The sequence below is a fragment of the Cornus florida genome, unplaced genomic scaffold (assembly GCF_030987335.1).
Source record: "Cornus florida cultivar Cherokee Brave unplaced genomic scaffold, ASM3098733v1 CherokeeBrave_3.0.0_Hap2_Chr08, whole genome shotgun sequence".
NCBI classification, from domain to species: domain Eukaryota; kingdom Viridiplantae; phylum Streptophyta; class Magnoliopsida; order Cornales; family Cornaceae; genus Cornus; species Cornus florida.
In genome coordinates, this window is record NW_026775578.1 from 34259527 (window position 1) to 34278056 (window position 18530).

The 18530-nt window shown below is 36.0% G+C and overlaps 1 protein-coding gene across 1 annotated transcript; it reads right to left on the reverse strand.

Annotated features, from left to right (window-relative positions):
- Positions 1–245: 245 nt before the first annotated feature.
- Positions 246–2939, reverse strand: LOC132270031 (beta-amyrin 16-alpha-hydroxylase CYP87D16-like). Its single transcript, XM_059771250.1, has 9 exons — positions 2737–2939; positions 1933–2254; positions 1687–1836; positions 1347–1598; positions 1165–1254; positions 997–1075; positions 801–907; positions 502–629; positions 246–339 (listed from the first exon to the last, which is right to left on the reverse strand). Exons 1-9 carry the CDS (start codon positions 2937–2939, stop codon positions 246–248), a joined length of 1425 nt encoding a protein of 474 aa, XP_059627233.1.
- Between the last annotated feature and the right edge of the window lie 15591 nt (positions 2940–18530).

Sequence of the window (18530 nt, forward strand, 5' to 3'; positions counted from 1 at the left end):
GTCCACCAGAGGTTGGTTACACTTACTGACAATTTTATTCATAAAAAATACACCATCTAAGCATAGATTACAAGCTGCATAAAATTTTAAAAAGGAAGACTATTAAAATGCCTGGAAATCCAGCTATTACTTTCCTTGACAAGGAAGTTTATTCTAAGAATTCTAAGAACTGAAAAAAAGCACTCTTCAGTTATTCTTTTCTAAGTACGCAAAGGATTCCAAGAACTGAATTTTCAGCAAACTCTTCAATTAATCTTCTCGGAGACTTTGAAGTGAAATCCATTTGGAAATCTTATAATAGGAGATCGCATGATCTCGCATCCATTGATTTTTGTCCAACTGCAGGAACATAGAAAACATAAATTGGTTAATACATCATACTTGGATAGAAAATCTCGAGCCAGACTCAACCTTTTAGCATTATTTCACACAAAGTGACAGCTCTGAGACTCGAGCATTCAACTATATATTATGTATAGAAAGTAATAGGAAGAAAAATACCTGTATTTTGTGACCAACACATGGAGAAGGGTGGCAATAATCACCCTACTATATTCTGAACCTGCACATTGCTTCAGGCCTGATCCAAATGGCATGAAGTTCTTTGCTATAACAGATGACTCAAGGTTCTGCTTTTTCATATAATATATATATATATATATATATATATATATATATATATATATATATATATATATAAATGACACCAGGAATTAGTAAATTTTATGAAAATGAAGATCGAAAATAAAAAGATAAATGAAGTCTGATTCAAGTTTTGAAGCTCGAGATCAATCTCCCACCTTCCAACGGCTTGGTTTGAATTCGAGTGGATTCTCAAATTTGTCAGAGTTCAAGTGTTGAGCAGAAGTGGCAAGCATAATTACCCATCCTTCAGGAATTGTGTATCCTGCAAATAAATATCCCAATTAGTGATCAATTTCAATTAAACTCTGCAGAAAAACTGGAAAAGCTAAACCAATTTTTACGCGATTTTACCTTTTACATTGATTTCCTTTATTGCTTTTCGAAACATCCCTGGTGCAATATTTGCCAACCTAAGAGTTTCATTGATAACCTGTAATTTACAATAGACCATCAGGTTGTTGAGTACATCAATGTAGGTTACATTAGAAAATTAGAACACTAAGAAATATTGTAATTGACCTGTAGTGTGAATGTCATTGATTTATATTCCTCCCATGTGATTGGGGAATCCGGATTCTCTCTGTTTTTAAGGATTGCCTCATGCTCAGCCTGATGAACAAACACTATCAGTACTGTAAACACATATGGAAATTGTATATATATATATATCTCAAAAGCTGTTGAAGTATAGTTGAACTCACAGTTAATTCCTCCAACACCAAAGGGTGTTCTGCAAGTAACTTTATTGCTAGTGCAATTGATGTTGAAACAGAATCAAAGATGATGAATAAAAAGCCAAACATATGCTGAACAATGAAATCCTCTGCCAAGAACTGCTCGGTGTTCATGTCACGAATGAAATGATCAAGCAAGTCCTCTTGATGCCTCTTGTCAGTTGACGCGAGCCTCCTCCTCAACTCATCCCTCATCATGTTTGAGACCTTTTTGTGATTCTAAACAAAAGTTTTTTTTGGATACAATCAGTAACTATTTTGATCATATAAACCTGATTATATATTAGGAAAAGATTATCCTACTTACCATCAAACATCTATGGTGTGCAGTACCGGGGATGTTCAAGGGAAGGGACATCAGACCTTGTTCGAAATTTTTGAACAAGTCACTTAGCTTCTCAGGCCACTCTTCAGGATCATAGCTAAATAGCTGCTTTGCACCGAAGTCTAGAGTCATCTGTCATGGCCAAATAGAATTGTTACAATCGTAAAATAAATTCATATGTAGATGCAAAATTAGTTTATATAGTGAACGGATGAGTCTGAAATTTACTTTCGCGGCTGCACTTTTCATCTCAAGGGAGTCCTGCCTTGACCAGGCACAAAGAGTTTCGCGAACCACCTCATGAAACTGAGGGAGGAGCTTCTCTCTGATGGACCCTGCACCAAAGTGATTCAAGACCAAGCTTCTCACATATTTTTGAACATGAGCGCGATCAATCCTAGAGTCTTGTGCAAAGACTTTTGCGAATGTGTCCAAAGACCACGATTCAACCAACTTCCCATGCTGCTGAAGTAGAAAATAGTTGAATTCAGGGTCAGCTGTTACAATGACAGGCCGTCCTGCCACATTTGTTCGGAAGATTGATCCATATCTGCATCAAAGAAAGAATTAAGCAGGCGGTAAATTCTCAGATCAAGTGATACAGAATCATCTAACCAAAAGAAAAGTGATATGTACTATGATAGTAAGGATTCATTTGATCTATATTGAGTCATGTCTTCTATAAGATACTGCCTTCAGCTAATGTACAATAATAAGTTGTAAAACAATGAACCGAATAGAGACAAAGGAACATAAAAAATAAAATAAAATAAAATAAAAACAATTAACTGATAGGAAGAAAAGGACATTAAGATGAGGAACCTATGTATTACACTTAACAAGTATTACTGCCTAACTCTGTGAAAATCACAAAGCCAAGGTTTTGAAATTAAAAAAATAAAATAAAATTGATGTGACATGTACGACTAGGGGAGGGGAATTCAAACATAGGCACACCAGTTCGCAGAGCTGGGTGCTTTAGCTACTAGGCCAATGAGTAATGCCCATGTTAATAATAGTTTGATCCCGTACCTTTTCAGTCTATGTTTTAGGAAAGGTGGCAATTCCAGAGAATGACTAGGAATGATTAACTGAATAGCCTCCCCAATAAGAGGGATGCCCATTGAACCAGGAGGAAGAACTCCATTGCATTTGGGATTCCTCCATTTGTATATCCAGTGAGTGATGCCAATGGCAAGCACTGCCCCAACACACAGTAATCCAACTGACCACATTCTTGTTATCTAAGCAAAAACTAGGAGGTGATCAGTGTAATTGTGAACTAAAAGATGCATTAAACAAGAAACTGAACTTGTATATATAGAGATAAGAGAGTACTAATAATGTTGAATATGCAGTGTTAATGAAGGAAATTAGAAAAAGTCAAAAACCTGGATCTTATTTTCACCCACCATTAAAACTCTTAATTGTTTTTTTGTTTGTTTGTTTTTTGTTTTTGTTACTGTCTTTTCAATGTTCTTTTTCTTGGCAGTACTCATATTGTAGGGAAGCCTAGGAATCATATAATGAAATTTGAAATTAGATCCACCATAATCTGGAAGTCAACTCAATGAACTAGTTAGATCACATGAATTTAGTTTCACTCACCATTATGCTCTTTTTGTTTGGATGTAAAAAAATTTTTAAAAAATATATATTTTTTATTTTTAATTTTTTGCTGTTTGATTGTTGTAGAATATTTATTAAAAAAAAAATTAACTTACCCATCAATTATCAATAAGTTATTCTATATGCAGTGCCGCGCCTGATGAACTTGACTTCAACCTTGATCTAGACATTTGCCAAAGGAAATATAAAAATTAAAAAAGATATTTACCTGGAAAAAGAAAATCCTTTATGAGAAAAATATTATTTTGTTTTTTGTTACTCTTTTTTCTATATTCTATTTCTTGTTACTCTTTTTTCTATATTATATTTCTTGTTAGTAATTATATTGTAGGGAAGCCTAGGAATCATATAAGGAAAACTTTGAAATTAGATCCAACATAATCTGGACTTCAATTCAATGAACTAGTTATTATAATAATCATTCAATATTTAAAGAAAAGAAACTTAAAAAGAGATTGATCATTATAAAATATATATACATGCTTATAAATAATATCTAATTTTGATAATATATAAAATAATTGGGTTAAAATTCAGGTTCAAATTATCGACACTTCAAATCCATCTCAAATTAAGTTCATGTTGAGATTTTTATTCATATCTAATTCTAATTATAAACCGCCTGTCCAAATCCATGACAAATTGTATCAAATTCAAGTTTGTTTGTTTGTTTTATTTTTTTTGGAAATTCACTAATCCAAATTGCACCTTTACTTTTAATTTGTCTATTTAAACACACCATATAATTAATTAACAATTGATGACAGGAGCATAAGGTGTATTATGATATTGTTTGCTTGTTTATTGTGAACTTTAGATCCATTAATCTATTTCTTCATTTGACTGCTAAAAATGATATTCTCTGTCCCATAAAAATAGTCCCTTTTAGGAGTGAGCCTTTTTAATCTCTTAAAATGATTAAAGTATCCTTTTAAGTTTAAATTAGTATGATATCAAATTAATTTTTTTTTAAAAAAATTTAAATGCTATATATGAAAAAATATATTTATCTTCTTTGGACTTTTCAAATAAAACTCCAGGCTTTCTTTTATTTTATTATTTCCTTCTCATAGTTTGCCTGTATATTTCAACCAAAAAAAAAAAAAAGAAAAAAAAAAAAAGAAAAAGAAAAAGAAAAAGGATCTTAAACGGTTTTGAAACATGCAGGAACTACAAAAGTTGTCAGACCAACCATGTACATGTAAATATTTTACTTAAGGAGAAAACTTGCATCCAACCCACGTTGGATGAAGTTTGTCCAACCTGGGTATGTGGCTTAATAAGGGCATGACAAGTGTCCTTTAACCCTATTCAACTTAAGTTGGGTAATACCCAATTAAAATGGATTTGACCCGGCAATATGGTCGGTTTTATTTCTTTTTTATTTTATTTTATTTTATTTTTTTTTCGCTTTGCTTCCAGAAAAATCGCTCCCTTTGCTCTTTCTCCAGCAGCCCTAGTTTTCTTGTTTGCCCTCTTTCTCTCAAGACGAAGATGATGCACATCTTTCTCCTTTTGTCCTATTTCTCTCAAGAGATGATGATGCCCTAGTATTTCTATTGCTGTATTCGACATCAGATCGAAGCCTTTGGTCTCACTCTCATTCGGTTCAATTTTTTAATTTGACATCAGATCGAAGCATCTGGTCTCACTCCCATTCCGTTTAATTTTTGTATTCATCATTAAATTGAAGCCCCAGGTCTTTCTCTGTCTCTATATCTCGTTCGTTGTACATATACACACACAGTTTATATATATATATACACACACACACATAATTTGTAGTTCTTGGTTTATATAAATGTTTGCGCGGTTTTACGCTGGTCAATGGACTCTTTGCAGGCGTGCCAGAGTATTTGTACAAAATACTCAAAATTGTAAATTCGAACACCAGCCTATCCCTTTTTCCGATGGCTGACTCTCAGGCGATTGTGTGGGAGACTAGTAAGAACTCCCAGTAAGGTTCTTTTTATGCCTTATTTGTAGTAAGGACTTTTTATCTAAAGTGCTTAAAAGAAGTAAAATGCGATAAAAAGTAAATGAAAATGAACTGACTAAATTGAAATGGATTGAAAAGTAAATCGGCCGAATTGAAATGAACAATAAAGGAAATGGCTGAACGAAAATTACATGGAAAATAATGACATTTTGGAATGAGAAAGCAGGCCGAATTAAATTGACATGAATTTGATCAAAGATTTGTCATTTAAATTTGTTTGCATAAAACAAAGAATAAATTGCAAATAGAATAATTAAGCATTGCAAAAAGAATTATAAGGTATTGGAACTCATATTCTTCGAATGGAAATTGCCATTTGGACAAAATAATTGAAGATAAAGATGACGTTGAGTTATTTGATAAATGAATTTTGGTTCATGTTTTGTGGGTGGTGCTGGACAAATTAGAATAAGCTTACAATACTTCTATCTATAGAAGTTTTAAATCAACTATTCTAAATTTATTTCTTGCTAAAATATCTCTAATTCCTTGATTTTCTTTATTTTGTTATTCAAACTAAGTCAAAACCAGTGTTCTTTTGCTCTTCGTCTCGTTTTGCTTCTTGCTTTAGTAGAGAAATCCTTGCCAAAAACTCTTTCTGATCTAGTCAAATGTGAGTTGCTAAAATATTGCTGAATAGTTGCTAATTTATAGCAACTTCCTTTCAGCCGAATTTCCCTTAAAATGGCTCATTGGCCATTTATAGCTTTTACCCATATACTTAAGTGGCTGCCCCCTTCTTTTGAAATTCCTATCTCATAGGGATTCAATTTCCTTCTTCAACTACACTCATACTTCATAGGGATTTAGTAACTTATTGTAACTAAATCCCTAAGTCCTTCCTTTTTAATTGATGACCATATTTAAATCGATTCGAATTTCTGTAAATATATTCAGCAACAACCTTATTGATAAGGTGGCTGAGATATATTCCCTAGATTTGCTCCCTTTGTCTCTCTATTGGCCGACTCTCCTTGAAACTTGGCTGCCAAGTTTTGGTGCTAACAAATGCCCCCTGAATTTCAAATGCCTTATCGCTTATGATAGGCGTTTGGAATTTGAATCGAACATAAACTTGAATTTCAAAATTTGGTAATAACTCTTTTAATTTCCTAACTATCTGCCTTAATAGTTAACGATTCCCGATTAAAGCGGTGATTAGGCATATCTATCTCAACACTAGTATTTAGCTCTGTGTTCTCTAAAACCCTAAAATCATTCTTCTTGCCTTAAATCACAAATTTTGAAATTCCCTTTCTCATCTCTTAACAACCCAGATTCCTCCCCTTGACGATCTTTGATGGCTCCTAAGAAAACCAAGTCAACTGACTTTACTTCGGCCCCACAACCTTCAGATTCTTCAACTCACAGCAGTGCCATCGAGAAATCCCTGAAAACTTTTTCTTTTTACAAGTATTGCTTTAATATTCTCATAGATCTTCGCACTGACTTCAAGGGTTTAGGTCCTGCCTTCCTTGATAAAGCTCCTTCATCCATCTTGCATTACTACCCCTCGGCCGAGGCACTTCCATTTCTTCAAACTTTCCCTCCTAATGAAAATGGCAGTTTGCCACATTTTCATTTTAGGACATGGCATATTCCCAATGATGCTTGGATCAATTGGGTCGACCGAGTTGGAGCTGTGAAAGGAGAGACGTGGAAAACTTGTGGTATTTATGATGCCATTCAATTGAGCAAAACAAATATTGCTCAGGACAGGGCTCTGATGATAGCAGTTATGTTCAACTGGTCGACCACCACCAACTCTTTACATTTAAGGTGTGGCATGATGGCTCCAACCATTCAAGATGTATGCTATTTAACCGGCTTTAAACCCTTTGGGATTGATGTGAGCACTTTACCGGTAGAAGAAGACTCCTCCTTTATTTTTCCCTCTAAGCAAATTGGAACCAAATCCTCTAAATCCTCATATGGCAATTATTTAACCTCTACCATGGATCCTCGCGTTCCTATAAATGATGCCGAGCATATTGACTTCTTGTTGGCCTGGCTGAACAAATTCCTTCTATGTGTACCAGCATTTTAAGTTACCAAGGATTACATTTATGTGGCCGTTGTTTTTTCCAGAGGTAAACCCCTTGCTCTAGCTCCTTTAGTGTTATCCTATTTATATAGGGGAATTTATGACTTGCTCACCTCTAACTTTGGATGTGAGTTATGGTGGCCCCCTCTGGTTATTTTAAATTTGGTTACAAGTTTACTTTCCTGAATTAGGGCCTGTGGTGAGGCCATCGGCCAATGACCCACTCCTTTCTGTGAGTTATGCATCGGTCGTGCCCAAATCCCACTCATTTGGAGATTGTTTTAATTTCTTCTACTCTGGCTGTGAGCATAGAACCATCAGCTAGTACTTTTTATTCTCTCACTGTTCTCAAGCCCCTCGATAGCTGATTCCTCCTCAAGGGGTATCCACAAAGAAGATTAATGATGAGTTTTCGGCCATGTGGGCCAGTTTCCTTTTTTCAAAAGATCTTCATTTCAACACTGATCCTTTGGGGACAGTAAATTCAAAGCTCGGGGTAGAGTTTTACAACCCTAGTCAGCTTGCTAGGCAATTCGGCCTGACTCAAATGATTCCTATGCCTCCTTATCTCTCCTTTAACAAAAATTTCAATCGGCGTGTGGTATTTCCGGATGAATCTTATGTTAAGAATGTATCTTCTCGGTTTTCTAGTTTGCAAGCTGAATTCAAATTCCAACCTTTCATAAAAAACCCAGCCTCAGATTCCAGTTTTGACCAATGGTGGTCCTCTTACATTGTCTCTACCAGGACAGCTGAGTGCTAATCCTTTGTCATTAAAATCTTGGACTCATTTAAATTCATATCTATGGCCTTTGAAGGGGCATTCATAATTACCAGGGCTGTTACTCTAAAGAAAGTGCCTCAAAAAGATCCTCCTAAAGGCAAGAAACAAACAGCCAAGAAACTTCATTTCTCTCAACCAACAAATGCTCCAACAAGGATAAATAAAGAGAGAGAAGCTAAGGCAAAGGCCACAACCAGCCTTCTCAAAGGTATAATCTTCCTTTATTTTCATATATATATATTTATTTAAAAGCTTTGAATTAAATTCTCTTACCCTTTTACAGATTCAGATAATGAAACCTTGTCAGCCTCCTTTAATCCAGAAAATGTTAATCCTCCAGATCATGAAATTTCCTCGAGTCAACCTTCTCAGCCTGCAGAAACTGAATTAGCCACCATCCCTGATGTTGCTCCAGCCCCTCCTATTGTAGGCAAGGTAAAAGTTTACACTCATCAGCACACGAAGATAATCATATCGGCCATATTATTGAAATACTTGGCCAATATTAATACCTAACTCTCGGCCACAACTATTATTGGCCGAAACAATTTTTAATAAAAGTTCATTTTCAGGGAAAAAGAAAGAAATCAACTGCCTATGGGACATTAAAAAGGACAAAATTTAACAAGGGTAAGAAATATGAGGTAGAAAACTATACCAAAAGCCCTCAGGCTACATAAGACGTGGCTGATGATCCTGTAATTAAACTGGCCGATGACCCCATAATTAATGTGGCTGATGACCCTTCTGATCATTCCTCAGATGAAAAAGAGGTAATGATAATTTTTACCTAAGCTTTTAATGTGATGTTTCCGATTTTCGCCATTTCTTTTTTTTTTTTTCAGAAATTTTGTCGCTGCAAGGGTATTTTTGTCTTTTCACATTTTTCGTGCCGGACATTGTGGAGTGTACCGGTTGTGTCCTAAAATTTTTTGGGGCATTTCATTGAATCCAGGACTCTTTGAAATGTAAGGGTGACCATTTTCGCATTTTTTCAATTTTTCGAGCCGAACGGTCTCGTGTGAGACCCGTTACCGGAATTGTTGTTTGCGGGAAATTTTATTGGGTCCAATTGCATTATGTTTATTTTATTTAATGTGATTGAGAGGATTGTGAATTAAATGTGTGTATATATATTTATGTGGTGTAAAATGAGGATAAAAGAAAAAGAGAAAAGAAATTAAAAAGGGTGGGCCCCACCACTATCACAAAAAGGGGTTAGAGATCATTTTGATCTCATTTCTCAACCCTCTCTCTCTCACTCCCACTGGTCCTCTCTCTCCTTTCCTTGGCTTCACTTTTTCTTTTTCTTTTTCTTTTTCTTTTTGCTTCCAAACTTTGAAGTTAGATTTCTCTCTCAATACTAGGAGTTTTTAGAAGCCGTTTGCGGCAAATCGAAGCCCACGACGAGATCTTCAAATCCATACCAACAATTCTAGCTTTGGGCCTCCATAGGGAATTCGAAATTCTTGACCCATGTGAGGGTTTTGCACCAAATCAAGGTAGGGGTTCTTAATCCATGAAGTTCTTGTGCTTTAGTGAGTTATCTCCTTTTGAATTGTTGCTAGCATGATTAATTTATGTAGAATATAGCAAATTATTGGTTGTTGTGTATATATGTTAATGGTGATCATGTATATTGAATGACCTATGTGAAGAGCATGCTTAAGTGTTGTGTTTTAAGTGTTTATCATGCTAGATCTTTGTTGTATAAAAGCATGTTATGATCTTTTTAGTAATTCTTGTAAACCATGCCTTGTTGATTAAAATTGCACTAGTTGTGGGATGATAAATATATGTGTATAGCATTGATACATCTATGCATTGGCATTGGGCAATAAATGGGATGAATTGTTTTAAAATGAAAATGAGAAATTTCGGGAAAGTGTTTTGATGAAACGGTTTTATGAAAACCCGGTCGCCGCGGAGTCACCAAAGGGCCGGTAGGTTAATGTAACCTAGAGGGAACTAAGGAGACTGCCCTAGCGTGGTTGAGCTCTCTGGGCCTCATAATGACGCTGCGGAGGTACCAACGGTTAGGGACAGTAGCCAATTCTTCTCTCGGCGCTGAGGGGGTACCAAAGGGGGTTATATTAACAGTTTGAAAAGTGATGGATTTGAATGTTGAAAATGGGGAGCGACATCGGCATGCATTGCATTACATTGCACCGTATTGTTTATGTCGAGATTGGATATGATGTTGTATTTTCCTGACATGGTATGATCCCGCTTCCCATTATCCTATTCATTGTATGGATTCACGGGGACACAAGAGACATGTCTTAAGTGCCACCTGCTGAGCAAAGTGCTCACCCTGCATCCTTAACATTTTTCAGGTCATAGTAAGGAATTGGCGGATGAAAATCCACCATAGTCTTGAGGGAACATGAATGTACATTTTTGGGGATATTTTGTATTACCTGAACTCGTTTTGTAAAGCTCTTGCCATGAAGTGTATTAAGTTCATTTGGTTTGTAAATAATAATGTAACTCGATATTGTAAACTTATTTTGATGTAAATCGTTCATGATGTAAAGTTTAAGTTTGAAACTCATGAAATTAATTCCAATGAAGTTTTACTTGATCACGTGTTAGTATTTTAGTCCATGATCGTTAAGTAACTCATATCTAGTGATTTAATTCGAGTTGGAATCATTGTAAAGTCTCCAATTTAGATCCCCTTCGGTATTTGACACTGGCGGTGATGGCTAGGGAATGTGGTATGAATGATAGATTGAGAATGAATAAATGATGTGATATGACTCATGTACTCAGATGATTTTGTAGGCGTTTGAATTGAGCAGTGCTTTGAGGATAAATATCAATGTTACCTTAAAATTACGTGATTGAGGAAGTGAATGTGAGACTCCATTGAAGAATAATGAGATGATTGACTTTAGTTTTGAGGTTTCAAACATGAGACGGTTGTATTGTGCATTTTGAAGAAATAAGAATCGAGTCGAATGATGTTATGATTGATTACCGGCTATAGGTAATATGAAGTAACTGAAAAGCTTTTAGGGTGATTAATGATTATGGTATTGGCGTTGGGTTGCCTTAGCTTGTTGTGATTGAGGTCCGATTAGAATTTTTAGGGCTGGAATATGACTAAATAATTGTTGAGGTTGTGTAGAGCGATGAATTGATTAGAGAGTGGATCTCGTGGTTACTTTGAGAACTATGTAGAGTTATGTTTGAGGTTTAGACCCGAGGACAGGAACGACATCTGTGTTGAGATCGGATCGGTGATGAGAATGGCCTGGCCAACCATTTCTTTTGAGTCAATCCATCTTTAGCACGATGTCGGGTCAAAGGTCAATGATTGCTTTGAATTGTCACGAATAACGAGAGCATGGTATGGCGAGTAGTTTCGGAGTCTCAGTGTGAATTCAGGAAGTTGTCTCGAGTGATGAGGTGTGTTAGGTGAGACGAAGTGTCCAATCCGCTTGATTATTAAAGACCTTATTTTAAGGATTTGAGTCCTGGGCACAAGATAGTACGCTTTATTGGTTTGGTGACTCGCGATTGTAAAATTGTTGGGAGATTCATCATTTAGTTATCTTGAGGTTGACCAGTATAATAATTATCGATTAGTGTGGTTGGTGGTCATTGTATGATTTTGTGGGAGTATAGCCGTATATTGGATGACGAGTATTGGTTGGACAGAGATGTGTAGATGGAGTTTGAGTCTGATTGTGTGATGTGATGGGTTGCCCTTTAGAAGGATGAGTTGTGATAGGATGTTGTTATGTCCAGGGGTATTGTGACCATTCTTTTCGAGCTCTGAAGTATTATGTAGCGGTGTAGAGGAGACCAGTATCGGTCTTAAGTCGAGTATAAAATTTAGTGGGTTTTGTGTATGATGATGTAAGAGATGAGTTCTCTCATAGGGTGGTGATCATTGGATTTTCAGGCGGCAGAGTGTGATTGCCTGTTGGCGCCGGTGTAAAAGGCAATAAGGTTGTTGAGTCCTTTGTCTTGGGGTTTTGTGAAATGTTTCTTAGGAAGGTGTGTGGTTGTGCCTTCTTCTTTAAGGAGGGTAGATTTCGAGGACAAAATCTCTTTAAGGAGGGTAGATTGTGATGTTTCCGATTTTCATCATTTTTTTTTTTCCAGAAATTTTGTCGCTGCAAGGGTATTTTTGTCTTTTCACATTTATCGTGCTGGACATTGTGGAGTGTACCGGTTATGTCCTAAAATTTTTTGGGGCATTTCATTGAGTCCAGGACTCTTTGAAATGTAAGGGTGACCATTTTCGCATTTTTTCAATTTTTTAGGCCGAACGGTCCCGTGTGGGACCCGCTACCGGAATTGTTGCTCGTGGGAAATTTTGTTGGATCCAATTACATCATGTTTATTTTATTTAATGTGATTTAGAGGATTGTGAATTAAATGTGTGTATATATATTTATGTGGTGTAAAATAAGGATAAAAGAAAAAGAGAAAATAAATTAAAAAGGGTGGGCCCCACCACTATCATTAAAAGGGGTTAGAGATCATTTTGATCTCATTTCTCAACCCTCTCTCTCTCACTCCCGCTGGTCCTCTTTCTCTCTTCCTTGGCTTCACTTTTTCTTTTTCTTTTTGCTTCCAAACTTTGAAGTTAGATTTCTCTCTCAACACTAGGAGTTTTTAGAAGCCCACGACGAGATCTTTAAATCCATACCAACAATTCCAGCTTTGGACCTCCATAGGGAATTCAAAATGCTTGACCCAGTTGAGGGTTTTGCACCAAATCAAGGTAGGGGTTCTTAATCCATGAAGTTCTTGTGCTTTAGTGAGTTATCTCCTTTTGAATTGTTGCTAGCATGATTAATTTATGTAGAATCTAGCAAATTATTGGTTGTTGTGTATATATGTTAATGGTGATCATGTATATTGAATGACCTATGTGAAAAACATGCTTAAGTGTTGTGTTTTAAGTATTTATCATGCTAGATCTTTGTTGTATAAAAGCATGTTATGATCTTTTTAGTAATTCTTGTAAACCATGCCTTATTGATTAAAATTGCACTAGTTGTGGGATGATAAATATATATGCATAGCATTGATATATCTATGCATTGGCATTGGGCAATAAATGGGATAAATTGTTTTAAAATAAAAATGGGGAATTTCGGGAAAGTGTTTTGATGAAACGGTTTTATGAAAACCCAGTCGCCGTGGAGTCACCAAAAGGCCAATAGGTTAATGTAACCTAGAGGGAACTAGGGAGACTGCCCTAGCATGGTTGAGCTATCTGGGCCCCATAATGACGCTGCAGAGGTACCAACGGTCAGGGACAGTAGCCAATCCTTCTCTTGGCGCTGAGGGGGTACCTAAGGGGGTTACATTAACAGTTTGAAAAGTGATGGATTTGAATGTTGAAAATGGGGAGCGACATCGGCATGCATTGCATTACATTGCACCGTATTGTTTATGTCGAGATTGGATACGATGTTGTATTCTCCCGACATGGTATGATCCTGTTTCCCATTGTCATATTCATTGTATGGATTCACGGGGACACAAAAGACACGTCTTAAGTGCCACCTGCTGAGCAAATTACTCACCCTACATACTTAACATTTTTTAGGTCATAGCAAGGAATTGGCGGATGAAAATCCATCACAGTCTTGAGGGAACATGAATGGACATTTTTGGGGATATTTTGTAGAACCTAAACTCGTTTTGTAAAGATCTTGCCATGAAGTGTATTAAGTTCATTTGGTTTGTAAATAATAATGTAACTCGATATTGTAAACTTATTTTGATGTAAATCGTTCATGACGTAAAGTTTAAGTTTGAAACTCATGAAATTAATTCCAATGACGTTTTACTTGATCACGTGTTAGTATTTTAGTCCATGATCGTTAAGTAACTCATATCTAGTGATTTAATTCGAGTTGGAATCATTGTAAAGTCTCCAATTCAGATCCCCTTTCATTTCATAAGGCAGTATGTCAAATTCCAGCTTCAGGGCTCGAGGGAGCCACTTCGGTCGACCGAAATGGTGTCACCAGACTGATGCTCTCAGGATCTCCTGTTTCGGTCAACCGAAATGGGGTTCGGTCGACCGAACCATCTTCACACTCTCTGGATCTCTCATTTCGGTTGACCGATGGAGGGTTTCGGTTAACCACTTCTTGGCGGTCTGCTTCAGCCGACCGAAGCTCCACTTCGGTCGACCGAAGTGCTTTTTTTTTGGTTTTTTTGTTCTTTCTTCTTGTTATTATTCTCTCGACTCGTGGGGAATTGTTTTGAGCCTTATGAAAACTCAACAATGATCCTTATGATGATGTTTGATGCGTGAAATGATGCGTTTAACGAAGATAACCTCGGGTTCGAGTAAGGACCCGGCTAACGGTTCGGGCCTCCGAGTCTGGGTCGTTACATTTAACTTCATCACTTTTGATAACATCATTGATTTTCTTTTATAGCAATCTCCACTTATTGACTTGGTCTATAGCCCAGTTAGGAATTTCAGTCCTTTGAAGGATTTTCATGAACCCTTTGAGGTACATGTAAATGTTCAAGTCACTCCGGCCAAAGCCTCTTCTTAGGGAGATAACACAGTTCTCCGGCCAGAGTTTCTTCCACCAGTGATCAGCCATCAGTCACATTTGGATGCAACTATGGCCGAATCATCCAAAGTATTGACTATTTCATACCTGTAATTTTACTCATACTTTAAAATTTAAACTTTTAACCTTTTTGACAGGTTGTACATGAAGAAACTCAAGCTATTGCATCTTTTCCTCCACCAAAAGCTCCTGCATCTTCCCTCCTAGCCTTGAGTAATTTCTTCAAAGATGTGGTGGCTTCAATGACTGAGGAAAGAAAGAGTGAATCTTCAGGAGTGACCCCAGTTACCTTAGCCAGTGTTCCAATACAAACCATGGGAGAAACCAAAAGAAGTTTGGTTGAAATCTTGCAAAGAGATGCTGCTGATCTTCCCAAGTTTGAAAGTGAGCTCACGGTTGTTCTTACCACACTCAGCCAGTATCCAGACTTCCATGTCGATCTACAAGCCACCATTGTTACTTTCAAAGGTCAACTTCCAGCTCTGGCTGATGAGATTTTTCAAGCCAATGAATCAATCAACCAATTTGATAAGAGCAAAAGTAAGAAAGATACTCTTGGTGAAGAGTTGTTGATCCAAGCTTCTATCTTTGACCGAGTGAACACAGAATTCATCATCCTTGAAGAAAGAGAGAGAGTCCTTCAAAAAGAGATCGACCAGATTCATGCTCGTAAGGCCATCTTGTCTGTCGAGGTTGCCACATTGCAGTTTGAAGCTCAAGACCTTGCTCACGAGTATGCAAATCTTCGTGAAGAATTACCAAAATTAGAAGAATCAAAGAGACAAGCCATGGTTGCTTTCAATCAGTCCTTGGTTGTAATACCTTAAATTTCAAAAAGATAGTCCTGGTATTTATTTTGTTGGTTAAATTGCATTTGTTTTCTTTGGTGTGGTTTAATTGTTTTAAATTGTTTTAGTGCATTTAATTACTTACTTGCTTTAATTTAATTATTTAATTGGTTTAATTGTTTTGGTACTTGAATTTAATTGATGGGTCTAATTGTTTCTATTTGGTGTAATTAACTATTTGAATTCTTTCACTGAGTTAAATTAAATTAATTGCTTATTATTATGTCATTTGTTTGACTTACCTTAATTGGTTAACTAGGTTATTTAGTTATTCATGGTGTAGTTATTTTATTTATCTGAATTTAGGGTTTTAATGGGCCAAGTTATTTATGGATTAGGGTTAATGTTAGGTCTATAAATACATACACGTACTGGGGTTTAGGGTTTTAGACAAACATAAGGTTACGTCTGTAACATAAGGGGCTGCTAAGAATCAGAGCGTGGGGAATTGGTAGAGCAGTTCAAGGGAGAATACAGAAACTGTGGAATTAGAGTTTCAAAGTCTGAAACTCAAGGCAAGTTCTGTTCTGCTCTATCTCTTTAATATGTGTTCTGTGCGTGTTTAGGAAGACTCCAGGAATTAAACTAAGGCTTAATTATAACCTTTATGCATGTTTAATTAATGTTTCAATTCATGGAATAAACCTGTTCTTGGTTGTTTTAAAAAGATAGTAATAAAAACTGTAACTTTGTAACCTTGCTCCGTTGGGTAACAATTTGTTTTTCAATTCAAGTCTTGATTAAATATCATTCTATATCCTTGTTTTATAATCAATCTGGAATTGGAATAGACCTTAAAAACATGTAATAAAAGTACTACAGAGAACTGGTACTCACAGGAATCGAAGAAAACGAAGTTTAAACGAATAAAAGGCTGCTAAAGGAGGAAGAACTGGCTTCCAAAACCCTTAGAGCCGGCTCCCAAAGAGGAGGAGCCAGCTCTTGGTGCACTAGAGTAGGCTCTAAAGAGTTTAGAGCTGGCTCTAGATGGAAAGAGCAGGCTCAAATTTTTTCTAGAGCCTGCTCTCTCTTTAATTGCCCAGAATTTTGATTTTAAGGTCCGTTTGGGCTGAAAATTGGTTTTCTAAAGTTATTTAAAAGCTACTGGAGGGTGTAAATCATTGCCAAAGACTTATAAAAATGTTGAGAAGCATGGTTACAAGTAGATATTGAGGATGGAATTAACTTTAGTTTAAACAGAAAACAGTAGGAGGATGATTGAAGAATTAATTTTCTTTTGTCTACTATTTTTGAAATTTTGATTTCTCTGTATAATCTTAAACTGCTAGTCATATTTTTATTATGGTATAAACATATAGTAGTATAACTAGATGTAAATATGGATGGAATTAACTGATGATTAAAACTGGATATAAATTGCATCAGTTATGACACTGTTTGGAGAAGTAAATTGCATACTTTTGTTTTGTCATTTAACGGACTGGAATTGGGATTTTTGTTTAATACTGTTTTAATTATATTTAGACAATTTTATAAGCATAATAAATTCTTGGAATTATTTATGTTTGGTTGGAAGTAAATTGATATAACAGTTCAGTTAATTTTATCAATTAGTGGATTTGATGCATGATGTACATGCTATGTTTCATAATTAGCAAATTTAATGGTTGGAATATAATTTCTAGGCCTGGACTGAATGCCTAAGTTTTATATTTATGGATTAATTTGGTTTATGCATATTTTAGGAGTTGGGTTGATGACTATCTAGTACTATTTTATTAACTCTGTTAACTGGAGGATGGTATGTACCGGTATGGGACGGTGACATACTAGGTATGGACTAGTTCAGACAGTTGGCCTACCTAAATTTGGATTAATGTATGGATTAATCATAAAGGTTAAGTCCATCACCTACATGTGTCATATCAATTGTGAATTGAATGATCTACTATGGTTTCCGGACGGATTTGTTATACATATATCAGACCACTACACAGATGGATGGTATACTGTATTAGGAGGAGTACGGACTTTATATATATATATATATATATATATATTATATGGTGTCGTGGTATGAGCTTGGTATCATGACCATGGTTAGGGCACGCATATCGCCTAGGATGGATAATTGGACATAGGTGTTGTTCCCTGGTAGGTCTAGGTACTCATGTCCACCTTAGGGTGCGTATTTGCATGTTGCCTTCTATTTAGGCTGAGACAGACCTACTGGACTAGCGAGCGTCCTATAGTGTGTACTATATACTTATATGGACTACTCTAGATATTGTTGAGTCTTCCTAGGATGTATCTGCGTACCGGATTACTATTTGGATTGTAGTAGATCAGGACTTGCATTTGGGCCTGACCCACTCCTTTATTTTTCAGGTGTTCGTCAGTTCCAGGGTTAGAGCTTGGACGTGCAGAGCAGATACAGATATTCATTCCTCCGACTATGTAGGAATCTTCTTTATGTTAGCTTTAGATTTTATTTCTTTTATTTCAGTTTCGGTTTGAGAATCTTTAATAAGGGGTCCAATGGATAGATTCCCAAGTCGTAAACCTATGTAGTTTGGATTTAACAGATTTCAATAATTATTATTATTTTAAGGATTTTCAATTAGCATTCTTTCAGCTTATTACTTTTATTTCTTATTTTATCTTATATTCTATGTTCGGTTACATATTAATTGTTTAATATCCCTCGGGTTTGGGCCTGGGCCTGATCAACCCGTGTCTCGGATCCGAGGGGTATCACATTGGTGATTTGGGCCGATTTCAAGAAGAAATTTGCAAACATGTAAACCTTTTATTTCAATGGGACCCTTTTTGTAGCCATTTTAGTGTATGAACTCAAATGATGTAATCCTTCTACACTTTAATAAATAAATGGCCTCTTTTGCTGCTTTAAACAATCATCAATACTTCAACAAGATTTTCCTTTTTATTTAAAATTTGAACAACTATATTAGCCTATAAAAAGGCCGAATTTTATTAC

What these genes read in the sequence shown, in the direction of transcription:
- LOC132270031 (XM_059771250.1), bottom strand. Translation starts at nt 2,939, where the DNA reads ATGTGGTCAGTTGGATTACTGTGTGTTGGGGCAGTGCTTGCCATTGGC. An exon ending in TGAAAAGTGCAGCCGCGAAA is followed by an intron (nt 1,837 to 1,932) that starts GTAAATTTCAGA and finishes TGGCCATGACAG; the next exon opens with ATGACTCTAGACTTCGGTGC. An exon ending in GTGTTGGTCACAAAATACAG is followed by an intron (nt 340 to 501) that starts GTATTTTTCTTC and finishes ATGTTCCTGCAG; the next exon opens with TTGGACAAAAATCAATGGAT.